General features: G+C 34.8%; 1 protein-coding gene across 7 annotated transcripts in view; it reads right to left on the reverse strand.

The window, feature by feature from the left end:
- Positions 1-14,444, reverse strand: part of NFIB (nuclear factor I B) — a 238,330-nt gene that overhangs the window by 26,878 nt on the left and 197,008 nt on the right. For 3 of the 7 annotated variants that reach the window (XM_058301874.2, XM_058301875.2, XM_058301872.2), the window contains exons 8-10: positions 10,271-10,455; positions 6,087-6,252; positions 2,953-3,035 (exon numbers count right to left, since the gene is read on the reverse strand). In XM_058301874.2, the coding sequence (XP_058157857.1) occupies positions 2,953-3,035; positions 6,087-6,252; positions 10,271-10,455 (434 nt within the window). The remainder of the gene's footprint in view (positions 1-2,952; positions 3,036-6,086; positions 6,253-10,270; positions 10,456-14,444) is intronic. The other 4 variants (XM_058301876.2, XM_058301873.2, XM_058301878.2 and 1 more) reach the window with 2 other exon arrangements.

Consider the following 14,444-nt stretch of genomic DNA (forward strand, 5'->3'; position numbering starts at 1 on the left):
AATATATTACTCTCACAGGTGGTATATAGGGTTAATTTTAATATATTATTATTTTCCGCCTCAATTTAAAAATGCCAGTACCCTTGTTTGTTAGAAATGACCAAACTGTAAGTTCTTCTTTCAATATGTCATTTTGTGGAATGATTATTTATAGGAAATTCAACGTTATTCAGCAATTTTAAATTTATTGTTAACTCTAATTTATGTAGGCTATATTAAATTTCTTTTTTGAGAGAAAAAATAGCACTCAACAATGCACATCGATGCTTTTCATAACCTGAAAGATAAATCTCTATAAAGCAGCCGCCAATGAAGTAAAGAATGTACCTGGTGACAATATTTATTCTTAAGGGGTCATGTATATTAAAGGCTATGGGGAATGTTTAAAAGAACTCTCCCAGACTAAAACCATTGACTTTCTAATTTTGAATTTCTCCTAGCTAATATAAAATGATTGATTGCCTTTATTTCATGTACCCCTTGATTTTCCTTTTCATTCATCACTGAGTGCTTTAAACTAAATGCATTTAGAAACTGCTGCTAAAAGAGTGGTCTCTTTTAAATCTTTGTAAAGTAATGAAAGGACACAGTAAATCAATCTCATTTTTGCTGCAGAAAAGAATAACCTTTACTCTACTGAAGTCATTTAAACTGTTTATGTCCCTCCTTTCCTGAATAGTAAATATAAAACTTCATCTCTATCATTCTTTTAAAATTTGATAGGAAACAAGTAATAAAGACTTATAATTGGAGATTTAGTTTATTAATAAACATGTATAGTATGATATTCATATATCTTTATTTTGTGCATGCTCCAAAATTGTAGCTCATTATGAATTTGGCATCTTGGGCTTCTTTAATTTAAAAAGTAGTCCTAAGTCTTTCATTACATACAGGACAAACGATCTGTCTGAACATTCCATTTTTAGCTATGAAGTTTACATAGATTTTCTCCCCCAAGATCAATACATATGATATCCCATAGATATCAATCACATTTGACTGAACAAAACATTAATATTGTAAGTGGTCTTCACTTGACATTGTCCACTTAAATAGTGTGTAGTAGTCTTTGATGAAAAACAGTTTGTAGTTCTGGAGTTCATATACATTTCTTTGATTAAAATTTGCCCAGAACTCTATCTACATTAAAATTTATATTTTCATGATGTTTGCTAAATTTTCTTAATTTATCTTCAAATATGTGAAAGGAGAAGAAACTTTTGTATTAATAGACTTTTGCTTTGTGATGATAATCACATGCAGCTCCTATGTTAAACACAAGTGATAAGAAATAAGAAAATAAAGCTGCCATGAGCTAGGCATGGGAAAGGGAAGATAGTTTCTAATTGGTTATAATATTCTAAATGTGTTTGGGGTGAAAGGTTTAAATAATGAAGGTACATTTTTATGAATTAAAAATTAACTGGAAATTAAGACGTGTCTTAGAGAATAAAGCAAATCCTATGACTAAAATATTTCTGAAAATATGTGCAATGATTTTGAAAAGAGCAAGTTTCTAAACCTATAAACCCTGCATATGTTTAAAAAAAAAAACCACAATGAACCCATACATTTGTCAAATAGAACCATATTATAGTAATTATAACACATTTCATATTACAGCAATTATAGAGGTGGAAAAAAGCAGCATTCCAGAGAATTATGTTGAAAAGTCAATGGCTGGCAAAACCACTAATTATTATTTGGTATTTTCATAACTGTGTACAGATGTTTTCAGTTAGTTCTCACTCTTTTGTTTTGTTTTGCTTTTTTTAAACCTGGCAAAACGTCAAATATCTTGAATAAGCTATCATCTTTATGATTTTTCTCTAAACTCTGCATGTGGTGACCTTTAATATATGCAGTCTGCCACCTTGGTCTGCAACTGGGAAGGACTAAGAATTCCACGTGAAGCACTGGTAGAGTAAGTAACAGTAAGCATATCTAAGTGGACAGGTCTAGAATGAAAGAAGCAGGCATAAGTACCTGCACAGGCTTAGTATGTATATAAAGTCATACAACACATATTATAAATGAAGAGCAGGTTAGTTAATACCAGCTCTTATTCATTAGAGCCCATTTTTTCCCCTATGCAATATTTTGCACATTATTAATTTCAAACTGCTTTGCTATCAAAACTTGAGAGCGGCAAACATATGCATCTTAAAATATATTTAAATTAAGAAGGGTTTGGAATTATTTCTGACATCTTGTAACTAGAACTGTGGGATTTTTGTATTGGTATGGCCCAGGCTTTTGACTGTGGCTAATTTGTTTACAAGCCACCATTAATCCTGCTGTATATTTTCACCATTTGGGTAAACACTTCATTTGCATTAAATTTACAGCATTAATGAGATGTGAAATTTAAAATGCTACTTGAAACATAAATGATGTAAGAAAGCAAAACAAAAAAAAGTGTTCCATCACATCTGAAATCAGTAAACCAATTTAAACCTATTAAAATAGGAGTGATGTGTCGCCTGAGATTTTGGCTTCATAACTCATCTTCTTGGGCTAAAATACAAAAATGAGGACTAAAACATCAAGAAAATATGAAATAGCTCAAAAGCACAAACTGTGTCATGCTTCTACTCTAATTGGCTTTTAAATCGGTTTTCAACTGTTGCCTTTGAAAGCTATAGACTATGAAGTGCTCAATAGCCACTAAGTCTGAGAAAATATTCTTTGGCTAAAAACTATAATGTGTGGATGTTATCAATATATGCTACAGAGACAGAAACGGTAGTGAGCCAATTGGAGGAACCCTGCTCAGAGATGCGAGAAATAAAGGATAAGTGAGAAAATATTTTGGAAAATGAAATGATCAAGTTCCGTCTCAGAAGCCCCATGAATCCCGCTCTGAGTCCAGATCTGAGAGGCGGCATGGAGAAAAGCACCGATGCGAAAGCGTGGCTACACCATTACACCTGGGTGAAACTTGCCCACCTGTTGCTGATGTAGGAAGGATGGGTCTCTTGGGCTTAGTCCCACATATCGATTGGCTTGAGATGTGCCTGTGGCTGTGTAGGCTGATTAAGGAAGAACAAAAACAAAGATAAAAATTGTGAACTATCATAATGAACACCCTGTGCATGTATAAGAAACCCAGAGAAGAGGGATTTGCAACCAAAAAAAAAAAAAAAAAAGTGTTTCCATTTCTCTTCCCTTCTGCCTGAGTGAATACCAAGAAATGGGAGTTGACTGCATGTCAACTTGTTTACCCTCCACCGCCCCCCCAAATAAAAACCTAGCCAATAAACCATATCCCATCATTTGCTGTGGGTGTCTCACACTTACATGCTCCAGTTACAATCCTGCAGAAGTACCAAGGATTGCCTAAATAGAAGGATCCTTTACCTAGATGTACCTCTTCACCAGAAATTAGTTGTCTAATAATGGAATTATCAATGATGACCTGTGGTTCTAAATGTAAAAGCCTAGTGAAAGTCTGTCAGGAAAAAGTGAAACTTCTAATGATGGGATTCTAGCAGATGCACTTGATGATGTGGATGAAAGATGTTTTACTAAAAAAAAAAGGGGGAAATCTATTACTAACATGAAGCAGGGGCCTATATTATTGCTTGATATAATCTGAAATAACTCATCATCTTTTTAATGTGAAAATGGCTTTGACTGAAATTCATTTTTAAAAATTTTCTTATTTTCCATAAGCACAAAAAGTCAATTCCTTATGATTGATCCAGGAAGGGAGTTAATGGCACCTTTTACACTTGACCATCAGGTAAGAAAGACATTGTAACAGAATGTTTTCAGTGCTAGGATCTCACCTCGTAAGTACTTTTTGGTACAAGTGCTTTTTGGTAGAGAATGAAATTTCCACATATAAGTTCTCCCTTTTCCTAAACATTTTCCTTTCTTTTCACAAAGAAAAGATTAATGGATCTATTTCTTCCCAGCACTAAGCAATCAATTGTTCCATGTCAGAACAAGCAGAATTAAATTTTCACCATATTTTACTTCCATATTTCTGAAGAAGTTAAAATGCTTGGTTTAAAACTATTAGTTTAATGTGGAATCCACACATTAATTTTAAATCGGCTATTTTTCTTAAATCAGTGTGTTAGTTCTGCCATGTTTGAAAGGTTGGAGGAATTTGGTCCATTGAGGCTTTTTTTAGTCAACTTTTTAGAGACACTGAAGATGCTCACAATTCACCTTTTATTCCTGAATAAAGCATTCACGCCCCTACTAAATCTCCAGGTTTCTGGAAGTCAACAGAGAACATGGACAGTCAGAGAAAGCCTTGCCCATACAGAGTGTGCATGGTGTCCTGCTTTTTTACCATGAAAAAGTGGTTTCCTTCATCTCTAAGTTTTAACTTTATTGACTTCTCAATTCAATAACCAGTTTCTCATTATTAGTGGTGCCTAGAGAGTTGTAACTACAAGTTTATTTGTTTATAGAAAAGAAAAACTACTCACTATATTTCTCTTATGTAGGAGTAGAAAATGGAAAGATGCAGCCATCTTTATATAATCAAGCTATTCCTTTTGAATATTTTGTAATATTAATAGTGAAATCAGATCCCTTTTTGAACAACCTGTATATGAGTATAAAAACAATTCATTAACAGGCTGAAGTTAAACCCATAAGACAACTGTAATCATTTAGATCTGATCCTCCCTTGAATCTTTTCTATTAATGTTACTATAAGAGTAGGCACCAGAAGTTTCTGGAACTGATTTTTGATCACTTGCCCTATGATGGTCTTACACTTGACTTTTTTTTTTTTTTAGTTTATTTTTTTAATCTTTGTATTCTATCTGCTTTTATTTAAAAATGCTGACTTTGTTCAAAGATGCAAAAACATCCACTTAAAAATTTGGGCATACTGTTTAGTGACTATAATGTACAGAGCTAGTCCTTAGGACAAAAGAACTTCTTGTCTTCCTTGACTGGTCTCATCCATCTGTGCATTCAAGGAAGCATAACAGGCATTACAAGTCTGTAGTCTAGAGGGCTCATGAATTTTGAGAAAGGAAGGCTGAATTCACTGTATACTCAAAACATTGTCCATTTTTCTTGTAGAGTTCCTTCGTAGTCTTTCAGAAGCCATAAAAAGAGAACATCTTTCCAATGGCCAAGAAAGAATGAGGCAGTGGTGCCTCCAATTGCCTCTATAATTTCACATAGTAACTTCCAGGGCATGGAGATTTCTTGCTCCAGGAAAGAAAATAGGAGGTCTGGATTTAAGAGAGTTGGGTAATTGGTGAGGAGCTCATTAATTCTTCCTGACTGGGATCCTATTCATTCTGCTTACCAATCTGTGCACACCAGCTCCAGTTCTAAGAAGCAGGTAGTTTGAGTGAAGCCAACTGAAAATTAATTCCTTGTACACCTCTGAATATTCTACATGAAGAAGCAAAGGAATCATTTGGATCAGGACAGTATGTGCTACATTACTTCACTGGCTAAATCACTGACATTTAAAATGTCATGGCCATGCTAAAAAGCACAGTATCTGATGTACCATGATAGGCAAAATAATCAAAAAGTTTAAAAAAAAAAGTTGTAGATAATGAAAGTGCAAGTGGCTTACATGTGCCTAATACTAAGGTTTGGAATGCTCTTGCCTGCACCCAACATTGTGTGATGGTTTCTAACAATGACATAACCTACAATAATGTAAACATGCAATTATCTCACAGAGGCACTGATTCAGTCTGCCTTGTGAAAGGGCTTGATTTCTATGGGAATGCTCAAACAAGTAACAATTATCTAATCTCTCTTTGGGTGATATAAAAACCTTGTACACTGCATTATGTTATCCAGTGCAATTTCGATGTATACCTTGAACGAGCAGGCATGACTTCTGATTTTTGTAATAACTGTTTTTCTCAAATAAATAAGCTTCTCCCTTTTCAAATATGATGCACTGACTGACATTTGACAAGAGAGAGCATGTGATAGCCAGGCCACATACATGCCTGCTAGTTCCACATAAATGAGAAATCTCCATCTGGTCAGGTAGCTGGAAAAGTCGCCATGTTATCCACCTTGGATCAGATATCCAATGGCGCCTTCGATGGACATTTCTCATTTCCTACAGAAATACTTACTGGTTGCTGTAGGTGAAGCTGCCTCACCTTCAGTGGATGTAGTGATGGGTTTAGTATCTGTCATGGTCAGGGTCACAGGTCGCACTGCACTGGGATGGGGAGAGGGTGCCAAGACAGGCGTGAAATGGCCAGGCACTTTCCCTACTACTTGACCACTGCTGTTAGGCTACAAAACAAAAACAGAATGCCGGGTGAAGTAATCCAAAAGGCAGTCAGTCATCTTGTTCAACACCTCCGCTCACCACACTCTGCCGCGTGGACCCTGTGCTCTGTACTGCCACGTGGGTCCAAGTCAGAACGGCCAATCCATGGTTAGTATAATGAAAACCAGTAGCATTAAAGAATTGTTTTTCCTCTTCAGAGCACTTTAGGATAGGTCAATTCATCTTTACAACACCTGTGAGAGCCCTTTTATTTAGCAGTCCAGAAAACTCAGATGGAGGCTTAAGTGCTTAGCCTAAGGCTGAAATGGAAGGAAGTCCTTACTGAACAAGCTAGAATTAGAACCAAGCACATCCTCATTCTCTGTTCTTCTTTCTCTACAATGAGTCAGGTTTGGCTTGGGGAACACGGTTTTCACCTAAATGACGTTATCACTGACACAAAACCTATCACTGACACTGAATATCTAGGAGATGAAACGTGTCAACTAGAATTTCCATCATTTTATTGTCAAAGCCCATTCTTCAGCATACCAACACTCTAGCTCGCTCTCATACACAGGCACGCTCAGGCACACACATCGGGCACTTAGATTCTAGGATCTCCTTTTAACTTTTGATGATTTACCAACACAAACAGATAGAATGAGATTTAAGCATCAAAAATTTCAGACTCACACAACAATGTAAAATGCTGAACTATGACTGACCTTAAACCTACAAATAAAAAGATTCTCAGAGTAAACTAAAATGTAGTGAAGTGAAACAAAAGACAATCAAATATACATTATATTTGAATTATTTTTCACTGTTGAACCTGGAGAGTTACACAAAGCATTCATTGTTAACATTTGTGGGAATTAACTGAGAGAATCCCCTGGGTAATGATAGAAAAGATATTACCTGAGTTTTAGCCCCAGGGTACAAAAATAATTTTGTGGTAAGAGGCAAAATCCTAAGGGCTTACTGTTTAAAAAAATTATTGGAATATATTTTTCTAGACAGAAAATGCTATCTTTTGATTGTATTCATGTTGGAATTCTCCACTGCACTGGGTACATAACTATTTGCTAGGACATTATTCTTCATAAATATTTAGTCTTTCTAACTTGAAGTGTTAAAGATGAAGGGGCAATGAATCAGAATCTTTATCTAAACACCTGTTTATAGACTACAAGCAGACGTTTCTATAGAGAAAGAGATGAACAGCTAATAATACCTGAACATTGTGACTTAGAGACATGGATTAAGTCTTCGGTTGAGTTTGTCAGAGGATGTGGTATTTATTCTATAAATAAAATGGAATTATTGAATACACTAACTATTCATCATGTGCAATTTTAAGTATTTAACATTATGTCAGGAAAACTGACCATATTTTCCCGGTATGGAAACCTACAGGAGAGTTTTATCTTTATACTAGTTTTATTGAAAATATCACATTGAATAGTTTGACTGTCTCCCTATAACGGGTATAGCAATAATGCAATTAATCTCCATATGCTGTGAGAAGACAAAGCATCCCTGTTGCTTGACTTAATCAAAAATCAGTGCTGTTCTAGAGGACAGTGGGAGGGAACAGGTTACTAAACGCAAATGAGTACTCCTATTTTTTTAAATTCTAAAACTAAAAAAGGGTGACTATCAAAAGTCCTATTTGAAATACAAATTAATCGGTTTTGAGTTGGAATTAAAAATCTAAGTTGGTATAATGTTTCTACAAGAACAATTGTGCATTTTACTATGATCAACGTTTCTATTCAAAGAGAAAAATAATTTGTTTCTAAAGCAGACTACCAACTTCTGGTTATTTGAACATTATAAATGACTGCTGTATACATCCCACTCAAGAACAAAGAAACATCTCACTTTTATCAGTGGTGATACATCCAAAGGAAAATGTGTCTCTCCATACAGTGTCTGTAAAAATAGTTTGATAGTACCTACCTGAGAGCATGGAATAAAAACAAAAAGACAGTAACTTCAAGAAAACCTTGTCACAGAATAGGATAATACTTTGCCCATTCTGTAAGCTTTCTCCACTGGAATTGAATCACAAATCACATAAACTGACATATTTCTCTCATTTAAAAATAATAAAAGTGACAAAAGGAAGAATTTCCAGGCCAATGTAGACAACTTTTTTGAAATTCAGAGTCAGAAGAATGGGTGGGTTACTTTTCCTCAGTTTTCTAGGAGTGAAACACTATAAAGCTCCTATCTTTTAAAGGTATTATTAGATGGACTTTTATACTGTAGCTATGAAAGGAGAGAAGTCTTATCTAAAGATGGAGTTGACACAGCGTTTCGAAAGGATTGTCCTACTCAGTACACAGCTCCTAATAGACAAAATCCTAAGAAAGGATTTTTTTTAAAAATTGAAATGAAAGTAAGATGCCTCTCTTAGAAACTAGATCTTTACCTTGAAAAGTGAAGAAACACTGAGAATAATATAGGCAGATTATCACCTAATATGCCCTCTTAACTTATAAAGAAATTGAAATGTACGTAAAACAAGCACTGAATAATTAAAGAAATGGGTAACACTAAGGGCCTGATTTTAATTTGCATAATTTTTCCCCTAACAGTGCCTAATTAAGACATCAGTTAAAAAAAAATCCAATGGAACTCTAAGATTTTCCACACTGAATTAACGTTAAGGACTTTTAATGGATGTCTTAATTAGACTTTGTTATTCATGGAAATTCTACACAAATTAAAATCAGACCCTGTATGCACCGGTCCCAGCTGAGTCTAGCAAAATGCTCTATGGAACTGAGACTTTTGAATCTATGCTCTGACAGCAAATTTTATTTCTAAACAGATATACTAAGATCCATTATTTCACTTAATTGTCATTACTATTACCATCATTAAAAGCATTACACCATTTGAACATTTTCTTCTAAAATATAAATAAGTTTAAATTCAAGTGTCAAATTCAAGAATCCTATACTTACTTTAGCATATTAGTCAATGGAGCCAAAAATAAAGGTAATTTTTTAAGTAACCTAAAATTTGCTAGACAAGGTGTTATTCAAAACAAAACTTTCAGAAAAGTCCATTCTGTTTCACTGTAACACTGACATTAGGACCAAAGAGAGTTTTTGCAACCTTTCTTTTAAAATTCTAAATTACTATGCACATACATTTAGTAACCAAAGGGCATTAATGACAGTGTTTGTGAAAATTCCTCAGTGCATTAAAAAGTTTAATGAGTGGACAGGAATTTTGGGAGGTAAAGCAGCAAAGCCAAACACCAGACCATCAGATCAAAATTACATTACTGATTTTGGATATCACAATTTACTGATAAACCCAGCTTTGGCACAAAGATTGTCTACTCTTACACCAAATCTCTGTGAAATGATCTCTCCATAGAAGAAATCACATCATTCATGAGTGAGAAATGTACATGAATCACTACACTTACAATGAATCCCTAAAAGTAGCACACGATGTTTACAAAAGAAAAAAAGAATGCTTCTAGTAATGTCACTCATTATTAAATGTAGTCATGTCTGTGCAAAGAACATTCAAGTAGTCATCAAACAATGAAAATGTTTACATTACTAAAGCTTATTTTCATACCTAATGGTTGGTCTATAAAAATGACTGTACATTCTGATGTGTGTGTTTATTTTAGCACATACCTTACTTCTGCCTGAAATAAGCACTTCGTCTCTGTGTCAAACCGGGTATTTTGGAGGTGAGAACTCCAACCCAGAGATTTTTTTTGTCAATGTGCCTTCTACATTAACTTTCTCACTGTTGGTCAAAACCCAGAAAACATCCAACCAAAAACATCTTCATAAACATGCCCCTTTGGGGCAATACACTTCCTACCTGTCATTCAGCCATATTTAAATAAAACCTTATTGAGTCACCATGAAACTTCCTGAAGATGAATTTCAAAAGCTTGATGTTCTGCCAGACAGAACTGTCTGACTAACCTTCATGCCTTAGAGTTAGACCTGCTCCATTTCCCTTACGCTCTAATCTTATTTTTGCTCTCATGTTTACCTGGCTGGTTTGTGGGCTGGATGGGTCATAAGAAGGTACATAGTTCTTCAGAGTATCCTGAGGATTCAGGTGGGGAGGATATCTGATTGTTGGATGAGAAAAGTAGCTCGATGGGGCTGGAGGAAGAATAGCTTGTGTTGGAAATGGCAACGGGGAGGGTGGAGGTGGAGTTCGAGTTGAGATGACTGCAGGAGACAGAAAAGGAAAGATGGATTCGTTAGCTATGAAAGTATAAAGCCAGTTCATTAATTTTTTTCATGAATAAACCAAACTTTCCTAAAATAAGTTACTTACTCTTCACTTTCATTCTCAATGCCAATATGGATAAGCACATGCAGGCAAAACCCCCACTCTAGGCAACTAAGTATTCTGCTACCTAGGTCCATGAACTTTTTTTTTTTTAATTCTCTCTTACGGGTTATGCCATTACTTGATAAAGCACTTCTTTGAGCAAAGTTATTTATTTCCCAGCAAAACACATTCTTCAATTCTAAAGTCGTCATCTAATGAGGTCAGACCAAGTCATTGCATTAATGAAAGGGTAGGGGCTCTGTAAATTTCCTACCAAAATTCAAAAAAGAAGTGTAATCTGATTTTAAATACATCTTTTTCCTATTCTTTCTAGCTGGAGGCTGTTTAGAAAGGAAGTCAATGATCAAACAATAATGTCATGAATTAGTATCTGATCATTGTATAAATGCATACAAATATTAAAGCAGAGTTCTGGGAACTCTTTCTCTTAATGAAAATGTTCCACTGAGAATCAAAAGAGCTCTATTACATAACTGTTTTTCTTCCCAATCTAACTTTTTCTATATATACCCTAAAAAATACTGTTAAGATAAAGCCAAGAATAAGTCACAGAAATGCAAATTAAAACTTTCATATAGGTATATTAACTTACTCATAAATCACATATTATATAATAATTTTTATAAAGGAAAATACAATAAAAAACATTTGGTACGGGTAATGTTTATTTTCACTGTAACTTTTTAACATTCATATTACTGAAATTCATTGTTTAGTTTTCTAAATTCAATTCTACATTTGAAAGATGGGGGAAAGAATGCATTTGTACAATCATTATCTCTATAATGTTGAGGGAAATAATAACAAAAGTACAAATTAAAAGTACCAACCAATATATGCAGAAGTGAAGATTAAATGTCCGTGTCTATTTAATATTTCAATTCAAATCATAGGAAATTAAAATGGCAAATGTTTAATGTTTTATGAGATTAACTTAGCAAACAATATGAAAAAAAAAATTCTTTCTGTGACCTATAAAAGAAAATCATCTGGAATGAGTTATGTCCAAATTTGTAATTATGTGCAAAAATATTACTTTTTAAGGAATATTGCTTATCTCCCTCACAGAAAACTTTTTCAGAAGACAAAAGCTATTAAAAATGTATATCATAGAGGAACCATAAATTTTATGGGCCCAACTTTGCTCCCTGATGTCCAGGGTACTATTTCTCAGAATCCTCTGCAGTGGTTGTTACAATGCTGATTCCTGGGCCTACCCACAGTACCTCCTGGATGAGATACCAAAAAGTGCATTTTAAATGAGTGCCCAGTGTGATCTTTTCAGACACTGAAGTTCGGGCATCCTCCGTCAAAGGGATACATTTCAGAGAACAATCTGCACAGTTCTTAAAACTTTTTGTTGAAATATTCCTTTGTTTAGGAAGTATATAAAATTGAATATTTAAGGAAATACAAACATCTAAGTAAAATTGTGGCTCTTGTTTCTTAGTGATCTTAATCTCAGCTCAATTTAATCATGGTCCTCACTCACATCGGTACACAAAACCCTTTAAGGACATAGTGTTTCATTTGGGTTGTCTGGGCTTTGAGATTTGGCATCAGCAGTTCTTGCAGGTAGGAATATGATTTAAAGCCTTGGGAGATACCTCCTTGAAAATGAACTGGCACAAATAAAAAGTAAACTCAGATCTAAATTCAAATCTCTATATATCCTAGCACTGTGCCTCAGTGAGCTGTAGCAGGCCTGATGTAAAACAGGTATAATATCCTATTTCAAGCTGAAAATTAAAATGGCTAGTTATCAATAAAAGTCATTCTAGTCCTTGGGAAAAAAAGCAATCAAAATATAGGACAAAAAACTTTCCTTTCATTATGAAAGAACTCATTTATACATACATATGTATATGTATTTCTTGTCTAGATTATGGCAGAGCCTCTTCCTTCCTCCAGCCTTGCTCCCTCCACTACCACCAAAGTCTTATATGAATGACTTCTTAAAATACCATTATAATGATGGAAATTCTCCACTAAAAATCTTTCAGTAGCTTCTCACTGTCTTCCAGTACAGTAGCATTTCTTTGGCCTCTGGTCACTCCTTCCCCTCAGGCTATGCTCTGGCCACAGAAAGATATTGGTGGGTCCTTAGAATAATGACAGTTCTTTGTTGCAGTGACCTCTCCTGCTTTGAAGCATACTGTTCCCCTCTGCCTGAACCATCCTTCCTCCAGCTTTTATTTCCTGCTTGTGGTGAACTCGCCTTTCAAACGTTAGTTCAGAAGAACCACTTCCAAGAACTACTCATCCAAGCATCCAGTCTGTTCAGATAACCCATGCTTTGCTTCCTGTCTCTCCACTCCATCAGGAGGTCCTTGAAGGCAGACGCTGTCTCTCATTTCCAAGGTGCCTAAACTAGGCCCCAGTATATTAGATATTGAAAAAATATCCAGTGAAGGACCAAAGTAAAAAACTTAGGTAGGTCTCGTATATGAAAAAGGCTTTGTTTAATTTTTTTCCAGATGTTAGAAGATTTGTGTTTTAACCAGGTACCATAATAATGGATGATTTAACTTGCTCAAATATTCAACATTGCAAATCTGTGAAATAGTTACTGATTTTTTTCACCAGCTTTTCGCTGTACCTAGCAGTACAAAGAATAAACGTAAAAATCCTTATACTACATTTAAATTTTATATCCCACTCCTTGCCTGAGGGTAGGGATTGAATCATGGAGCCACAAAAGACATATTCAAGTCTTAATCAGTGTTCCCTTGGGTGTCAATCCATTTGTAAATGATATCTTTGACTATGTTTAGGGGAGTTTCAGATGTGAACTCACTTACCTATGGGATCTTCCAAGATCCTATTTAGGTAGGGCCAAATGGAATCAGGGTGGGACTTAATCTATAGGGGCAGAGTCCTTATAAGGCAAAGGAAATTCAAACTCAGAAAATGTCAGAAATCAGAAGACACCACGTATCAGTGGGAATCAGAGGAGTGGACACAAGGAAAGAGAGATGGCCCTGTGACTGAGGATCACTACAGACTGCAGGAGAAAGCAAGCCCTGTCAATAGCTTAGGGTTGAACTTCTCGTCTCCAAAACCATGAGACAATGAATCCCTGTTGTATAATACCATTGGGTGGTGTTAGTCACAACAGCCCTGGCAAACTAAGACTCTTGATGTCTTTAAGGACAGCAATAAAGGCCATGCATTTTTTAAGTTTATCCACAACAGATACCAACATACACTTACAAACCAAAGTTAAGGACCCTATTTTAAGGGATGTTACATCCTTTGAATAAAGATGTAAAAACCAGATTCACTTAAGTTTTGAGGATAAAGCATTGCTTAACTATAAGTTTAAGGCAAAATCAGTATCACTGTGAACATATTTATATGTAAAGCTTTCTTAACTTCAAGTTCAGTTGACTCCTGTGTAAGACTTGAGTAATAAGTAGAATTACATAGTATGGTTTATTAATTTTACCTAACGTTTAATTTTTGAAAGAGAATTTAATATTGTTTCTTAAAGTAAAAATGTGAAATATTGGATTATTTCCCCATTTTAATTAAGATTTAGACCATATCAAGTGCTAACCCACAAGGATTTGTGCACATAAAACACCTGTCAAAGAAAAACACCTCTTTTATTTTTCTGATTGATTTCACTCCCAAATAAGTACTTAAATATTGATTCATGTAAAGAAAATAATGTCTTTAGAGCTGGTGTCTGTAAATCTTAATGCCCTTGGAGACCCTATAAACTCAGCAAGGTGCTTGATAATCCATCTTTCCCTTAGTAGAATATATAGAATCAGGACCAGTGCTGAAGGTACAATAAAGATAACTATGCATCCCATATTTTCTCATTTCTTTTGATTATAATCTTCCAAGAAAAGCA

Source organism: Dasypus novemcinctus, chromosome 8, assembly GCF_030445035.2.
Source record: "Dasypus novemcinctus isolate mDasNov1 chromosome 8, mDasNov1.1.hap2, whole genome shotgun sequence".
In the NCBI taxonomy this organism is placed as follows: domain Eukaryota; kingdom Metazoa; phylum Chordata; class Mammalia; order Cingulata; family Dasypodidae; genus Dasypus; species Dasypus novemcinctus.